This window comes from Lucilia sericata, unplaced genomic scaffold, assembly GCF_015586225.1.
Source record: "Lucilia sericata isolate MDLA Ls3-8-SP2 unplaced genomic scaffold, ASM1558622v1 Contig000307F_arrow, whole genome shotgun sequence".
Taxonomy (NCBI): domain Eukaryota; kingdom Metazoa; phylum Arthropoda; class Insecta; order Diptera; family Calliphoridae; genus Lucilia; species Lucilia sericata.
Genome location: NW_023994331.1, coordinates 30,317 through 37,500, shown reverse-complemented (window position 1 = coordinate 37,500; position 7,184 = coordinate 30,317). Strand labels below are relative to the sequence as shown.

The 7,184-nt window shown below is 29.2% G+C and overlaps 3 protein-coding genes across 3 annotated transcripts in view; 1 reads left to right on the top strand and 2 right to left on the bottom strand.

Annotated features, from left to right (window-relative positions):
• The window catches only part of LOC119603442 (dynein light chain Tctex-type), a 1,243-nt gene extending 1,057 nt beyond the window's left edge, over window positions 1-186 (top strand). Inside the window, exon 1 of the mRNA XM_037955480.1 lies at window positions 1-186. This exon is cut by the window's left edge and continues 1,057 nt beyond it. The gene's annotated coding sequence lies outside the window, so the exon portion shown is untranslated.
• Window positions 187-1,661: 1,475 nt separating this feature from the next.
• LOC119603441 (DNA-directed RNA polymerase I subunit rpa49) lies at window positions 1,662-3,895 on the bottom strand. The gene is made up of 5 exons (XM_037955479.1): window positions 3,726-3,895; window positions 3,453-3,652; window positions 2,345-2,757; window positions 2,053-2,274; window positions 1,662-1,985 (listed from the first exon to the last, which is right to left on the bottom strand). Exons 1-5 carry the CDS (start codon window positions 3,790-3,792, stop codon window positions 1,733-1,735), a joined length of 1,155 nt encoding a protein of 384 aa, XP_037811407.1. The 5' UTR covers window positions 3,793-3,895; the 3' UTR covers window positions 1,662-1,732.
• Window positions 3,896-4,209: 314 nt separating this feature from the next.
• Window positions 4,210-5,362, bottom strand: LOC119603450. Its single transcript, XM_037955500.1, has 3 exons — window positions 4,849-5,362; window positions 4,364-4,596; window positions 4,210-4,299 (listed from the first exon to the last, which is right to left on the bottom strand). The coding sequence occupies exons 1-3, from the start codon at window positions 5,360-5,362 to the stop codon at window positions 4,210-4,212; spliced, it is 837 nt and encodes a 278-aa protein (XP_037811428.1).
• Window positions 5,363-7,184: the final 1,822 nt, after the last annotated feature.

Here is a 7,184-nt window from a genome sequence, read left to right as displayed (position 1 = left end):
TAGAAAAAATACAAAAACAAAACAAACTTATCAAAACAAAAAAGAAAAATTGACAAGATCAAGGCAACAACAAATCTGCAAACAAAAAAAAAATACCGTTATTCTCTCAAAAATGCAAAAAGAAGAAGAAGCAAAAAAAAAATGTCGGAAAAGCTTCAATAATTCAAATTAGAGTAGTAGTGGCTATTTTTTCACAAAAAAAACTTAAAAAAGTGAAGTGTTTTAATTAAAATATAATAACAAATTGCAAAATAGTAGTTTATTAATAAAAAATATCATAAAAAGCGAAACATATTTTTGTAATTAAATAAAAGTAACTAGATTAGAGTTTTAACAAATAATTTTTTTTCTAAATCAATTTTTTTGCTTTGATTTGTTTGCATCTCATTAATTTCATTTTCGTTTTTTAGTTTTTATTTAAATAACAAACAAATACTATTTTAATAAATTATCAATGAAAATAATAAATAAACAAAAAAATTGTGTTTTGTAATTTCATTAGTTTATTTTTGAAGTGATTGCATGTTTGTGTGTGTTTAAGTAGACTCTGCTCGTGTGTGATTGACCTTGACTTCCATTTTTTTGTGTTGAATCGTTGTATCTTAGCAACTTGTGTGTTGCAATTTGATCAATATGTACGAGAGAACAGCAATCAGCTATTGAGGTGGTGCTGTTGGTGGCGAAACAGAAAATTTGCATAGTTTAACCCATTCCGAGGTAAGTTTGTGATTTTCCTAAGTTTCTTTGCTTTTTGCTGAACACAAGTATTTTGCCGGCATTTTCGGTTTTATAGCATGCTCAAGGGGGTTGTTTGAACATTTATTTATTGTGTTAGGTCATAAAATGTTGCATTATTTTATAGCAAAGTTTTTCGTTGAAATTTTTGGGCTATAAATTGATGCCTTTTGGGAATATAAATCCCAGAGATTTCTGTTTGTTTACGTTTGTAACAATATTAGTCGTATGGAGCAAAATGTAACCAGATGTACTTACTATGATCGTAATCACAGATATAACACCTTGACAACAAATTTGCAGTTTTTAAATTGTTTAATACCTACCTATTCACTTTTTGACCCTTTTAACTCATTCCAACTTATGTAGATAGTATTTCTATTATTATGGCTTTTATTTACAAAATCGATTATTTGGTTTTTTTCGTACAGGACAATCGATTTTTTCACTAAATTATGAATTACATAAAAAACGATGAACTACCTATAAAGTTTTCTATAGATATACAACTGATCGATGATTAAGTTTTCTATGGAAAATGAATCGATCATAAAGTTTTCTATATAAAACTGACCGATAAAAAAGTTTTTAATATAAAACTGATCGATGATGACTTTTGTTATATGTATAAAACTGATCGATGGCGGAATTTTCTGTAAGAAACTGGTCGATGGTGAAGTTTCTTATATGAAACTGATCAATGATAAAGTTTCGATAATGGCATTTTACCGATTATAGGTATTTCTGCTAAAACTTTAATATTGAAAATAATTTTTATGTGAGAAACATATTTTTATGTTTTTTTTAGTAAAATATTTTCGGATTTTGGTAAAAAAAAAATCATCGCTCATGTCTCATATAAGACTTCTTACGAAATCTAAAACTGAACACACATAAACTTGAAAAATTTTAAATATGTAATACAATTTCATTAAAAATACTTTTTATTTAATAAAATTTATTATGTTAAACAACTTCATTAACTCTTAAAAAAAACTTAATTCTTTTTTCTTTTAGCAAAAGTTGTAGGTACTGCTGGTACACTTTTAGGCAATCTCAAGCTCAAAATAGAGGTTCTAGACTTAGGTAAAGCTTGAACAATATGAGCATATTTATTAACTTTAAAACGAGGAGCATTCAATTCTTGAGATAAAACAGCACTATCTATGCTATAGTTATCACTGACCAATAAGGATAAAACTATAAAGTAACATAAAGCTTTTTCGGTAGAGAAAGATGTGCGGCAACCACTATAAAAATTAAAAAAAGGTATTTGCTTTATAAGGTACAATTTTCATATAAAATTATTAAACTCACGTAAAACTAGAATTGGGATCGGAAAAACGATCACGCACATTGTTTTCCACTTTTTCGGAAATATCTGATAAGTTGGCCTTTTTCAAAGATTTGACACGTGATTTAATGAGTTTCAACAAAGAGTCCATATAAATAATTAATTTTAAACGCTGTAAACCTTCATTATTAGCAGGTGACTGTTGTATGGTTTCTATAAGTTTCTTTAAAAATTCAGATTGTATTCTAGAAAGGATAAAAATAAAATTTGTATAAATAATGTTATATGTAAATATGAAATTTCTTTAAAACTTACGGTATTTGATCAATTTGAGTTTGATAAATTGTCTTAGCTTCTTCATCTAAACGATTCAATAGTTCCATGGGCACCACGTCACCTATTGCGTAAACATCGCTTATTTGTTTTGCTTCTACATTCATAGGTGGTCTTATTTTATCAAAATAGGCTGTGTTATCCACATTTTCTTCTGCCTCGTTTTCTTCAATACCGGCTTCATCAACAGTGTTCTGCAATTCTTCTTGTACTATTTTTATATCCATGTGCATTTTCTCCTTATCATTAATATAACGTGAGGCCTTACGACCACCAAATTTCTTTAGCAATGTCATTTTGCTAACATGATCTGAGAGAGCTTCACGTTGAGTTTGATCAATATCCTGATAAATGCTATTCTTTAGGGTTACCTGATCGATGGGGATAATTGTCATCTGAGGGGGTAATGTAAAAAAGGACATTTTTTAATAAATAATGTTCTTTATCTATACAATTAAAGTGTGGAAGGTATGGACTTTAATCTGAAATACTGCTCTGCAGTCTGAACTTAATCTATTTGTCTGGAGACTAGACTCTAGTCTATCATCTGGACAGGAATATAGTCTTATCTATGCCTAGTTCATACATTAGACTAGGGAATAGTCTAAATTATTGTCTATAGTGTGGACTATAGTTTAGTCTAAAGCCTGGAATATATCAAGTCTATAGTCTGGCCTATAGTCAAGACTATATTCTGGACTGTTTTGACTATAGTCTGGGTTATAATCTTTTCTATAGTCAGGACTATAGTATGGGTTATATTCTAGTCTATAGTCTAGACTATAGTATAATCCAGTCTATAAATTGGGCAATAGTATAGTCTAGCCCATATGCTTGACTATACCCCTGTAGTCTGGACTATAGTATAGTCTTTAGTCTGAACTAAAGTCTTCATTGTATTCTAGTCCATTATCTGGACTATCATCTAGTCTATAGACTAAACCAGAGTATAGACTATAGTTAAAAAGAAAATCTAGTCTGGAAAACATTCGAAACTATTGTGCATAGTCTAGAGTCATGAGAATATTCCATAAATCAGAGAGTAGCTTTTCCAACGCCAACCATGTCACCAACTTCCAGTTCTTCTCACCTTGTTTGTCACTTTGTTACGAACACAAATGTACGTATCCGTCAATTCACTAGCCTCGCTATCATTTATCAAACCCTGATAGGTATGACCATTGGCCACCAGTAAAGCACCCATTATATTTTTATCCTGACGACTTCTCAAACGACAAAAATGTGTATTTTCTTTCGTAAAAGCACTTAGTTTGCCATTTTGGAATTTCACTATGAATTTAAAAAGAATAAAAACAAATTAATTTCATATTTTCAAAAAACGATTTCAACTTTGCAGACTCACTCAACGTGGGCACAACTCCATTCTTTTTACGGTTGTACACCTTATCAATTTCTACCTTTTCTTTCATTTTGTTTTTAAATAATTAAGTTTATATTAGTATTTTTTAATTTTTTTGTTAAAATTCAGTTTTAATTAAAAAAAAAAAGTCACCACGTGAAGTAAAAAAAAATATGAATAACAAAATCAAAACAGCAGAGTAGAAATGTCAAAAATAAACAGGGTTGTATCAAAGAGTATCGTGTTAGTGTTGTGTTTACAGTTATCGATAATTGATTATGCTTGTTTATGTCTGATAGGGATGGCTAAAAATTAAAACCGTTGAAAATAACTGAAATAACAGAAATTCATCAAGAAAAAGTTAACGTTTTATTTTTTCTTTTCACGAGACAAATTCCCCACATTTTATGTAAAAAAGACAATAATAAAATATAGTAAATAACTAGTAAAATTATCTATTTATTCAAATTAAATATTTATTATAATATCAACCAAATCGTATGGCTCCCGTATCCATCATATTCATATTCATTGATGAGAATTGATAATGTTTAGTTTTTATAATATTGACCACTTGCTGTAATTGGTAAAAAAAAAAATTATAAGAATAATAATTTATTTTCAATAAAAAATCTACTTGCCAAAACTAATTTTATTAAATATACTGCAAATGTTAAAAAATTAATACTTATTAATGCTGCATTTGGTGGAAAATTTATATTAGATTCATCTAAAATACCACGTTTACTACGTAAATGACTGTTACGATTCTTTTCGTGCATATTTCGAGAATTTACATTTTCAGGTAGTTCTACATTGTCACCATCATCCTCATCATCGTGGTCGTCTTGCCATAGAATCATAAATTGTTGTTCTGAAAAAATTCGAAAAATTTTAATAAAATATTTATGTACGTTTGCAACAAAATAATATTTTTGATATAAGTTCCGCAAGTACGATTGTTATATTCGGTTAAGTCGGATCTTATATATCAATCATTAAAAACATGTGAATTTTAAAAAAGTAGAGCAATTTAAAAAATGTGAAAGTTTTTAGTGGATTAAAAATTTTAAATTGGCGAATTATACTACCATTTTCTTTGCAACATTGCGTTACATGCTCTTACCTATAGTTTTCAATAAAGAATCCTTTAACTGATGCAGCATTTTAATTTTATCATCAATTCGAAAAAGTGAATTTTTCATCCAAGTATGTTTTAAAGACTTGATAAATTCTATAAAACCTTTTATGGAAGGAAATTCAACAGTATTTCCTGAAGGCCTTTTATCCTTTACAAACTCTTTTATATTCTCAGCATCATTATTCTCCAAGTCGGACAGCTGAACAGAATCATCTTCATCTTGATGAGAACTTTCTTGCCTAGAAGTTGTTTCCATTTTACTATGGACATTGTTTTCGGCTGCTACCACTAACTCCTTTGGTTTGTTAATACTTTTTAAAGTCTCCCGATAGGTTGGCGTTAACGTATCTATATTCTGAAATCTTTCCTGCTGATATTTAATCCATTCTGGACTGGGTGTATCATCAATCGCGCTATCAACAGGTTGATTTTTAGTTGATTGTGTTAAAATGTTTGAGAACTTTAAGGAAAATAGTAACAACACTATTTTAAGCTGCATTTCACTTGAGATATTATTCAACAACTAAATCTTGAAATTTATTTTCTAAGACTTAGCAGTATTTATTTTGGTGCCAATGTTTTAAAACTAAAGATTTATTAAAAAAACTTTGCTTGAAGATGACACTTTATTAATGACAAACAATTTACACGCTATTTGATTTTTAGTTTTTAAGAAGTGTGTTAGTGCAATGCACAAGTGTGTCAGTAGCTAATTTTAATTAAAAGAATTTTAAATTTAGCTTAATGTATAACGTTTAAAAGTGAGAAGATTGTGTGTCATATTAAAATGTCTCTATCTAGAATTTTAGATTTGTTTTGTCTATAGTCTAGTCTATATATAGTCTAATCTAAGTATAGTCTAAATATAGTCTAATCTAAGTATAGTCTAAATTTAGTCTAATCTATGTATAGTCTAGTCTATAGTCTAGTCTATAGTCTAGTCTATAGTCTAGTCTATAGTCTAGTCTATAGTCTAGTCTATAGTCTAGTCTATAGTCTAGTCTATAGTCTAGTCTATAGTCTAAGTCTAGTCTATAGTCTAGTCTATAGTCTAGTCTATAGTCTAGTCTATAGTCTAGTCTATAGTCTAGTCTATAGTCTAGTCTATAGTCTAGTCTATAGTCTAGTCTATAGTCTAGTCTATAGTCTAGTCTATAGTCTAGTCTATAGTCTAGTCTATAGTCTAGTCTATAGTCTAGTCTATAGTCTAGTCTATAGTCTAGTCTATAGTCTAGTCTATAGTCTAGTCTATAGTCTAGTCTATAGTCTAGTCTATAGTCTAGTCTATAGTCTAGTCTATAGTCTAGTCTATAGTCTAGTCTATAGTCTAGTCTATAGTCTAGTCTATAGTCTAGTCTATAGTCTAGTCTATAGTCTAGTCTATAGTCTAGTCTATAGTCTAGTCTATAGTCTAGTCTATAGTCTAGTCTATAGTCTAGTCTATAGTCTAGTCTATAGTCTAGTCTTAGTCTAGTCTATAGTCTAGTCTATAGTCTAGTCTATAGTCTAGTCTAGTCTAGTCTATAGTCTAGTCTATAGTCTAGTCTATAGTCTAGTCTATAGTCTAGTCTATAGTCTAGTCTATAGTCTAGTCTATAGTCTAGTCTATAGTCTAGTCTATAGTCTAGTCTATAGTCTAGTCTATAGTCTAGTCTATAGTCTAGTCTATAGTCTAGTCTATAGTCTAGTCTATAGTCTAGTCTATAGTCTAGTCTATAGTCTAGTCTATAGTCTAGTCTATAGTCTAGTCTATAGTCTAGTCTATAGTCTAGTCTATAGTCTAGTCTATAGTCTAGTCTAGTCTATAGTCTAGGTCTATAGTCTAGTCTATAGTCTAGTCTAGTCTATAGTCTAGTCTATAGTCTAGTCTATAGTTCTAGTCTATAGTCTAGTCTATAGTCTGTCTATAGTCATAGTCTATAGTCTAGTCTAGTCTAGTCTAGTCTATAGTCTAGTCTAGTCTGATAGTCTAGTCTATAGTATAGTCTAGTCTAGTCTAGTCTATAGTCTAGCCTATAGTCTAGTTTAGTACTTGAAAACTAAAAAGTACTCTCTTTATTATAGGTTATTTCAAAATTTAAATTTGCCAAATCTGCTTTCTACTATAATCTCTTTATATAATGAACATAATGTTATAGATTTTATAATTCCCCTTATTTATGCCTGGAACATGTCAAAACGATTCTCTTATTCTTGGAATTAGTTTAAATCATAATAATTTTGTCTTAAAAACGGTGATTTAGAAAATATTAAAATTTTCCTATAATTTAATATTAAAATGGGGAAATACCAGAGGATTTTGATTGCCTAATACTTTGATC

Bases quoted from the DNA above. Each gene is read 5' to 3' on its own strand.
- LOC119603441 (XM_037955479.1), bottom strand. From the start codon at position 3,792: ATGAAAGAAAAGGTAGAAATTGATAAGGTGTACAACCGTAAAAAGAAT. The intron at 3,653-3,725 runs GTGAGTCTGCAA...TTAAATTCATAG, and splicing joins TGGAGTTGTGCCCACGTTGA to TGAAATTCCAAAATGGCAAA. The intron at 2,758-3,452 runs GTGAGAAGAACT...TTACCCCCTCAG, and splicing joins GTAACAAAGTGACAAACAAG to ATGACAATTATCCCCATCGA.
- LOC119603450 (XM_037955500.1), bottom strand. From the start codon at position 5,362: ATGCAGCTTAAAATAGTGTTGTTACTATTTTCCTTAAAGTTCTCAAAC. The intron at 4,597-4,848 runs GTAAGAGCATGT...GAATTTTTTCAG, and splicing joins TTCTTTATTGAAAACTATAG to AACAACAATTTATGATTCTA. The intron at 4,300-4,363 runs GCAAGTAGATTT...TACCAATTACAG, and splicing joins ATTTAATAAAATTAGTTTTG to CAAGTGGTCAATATTATAAA.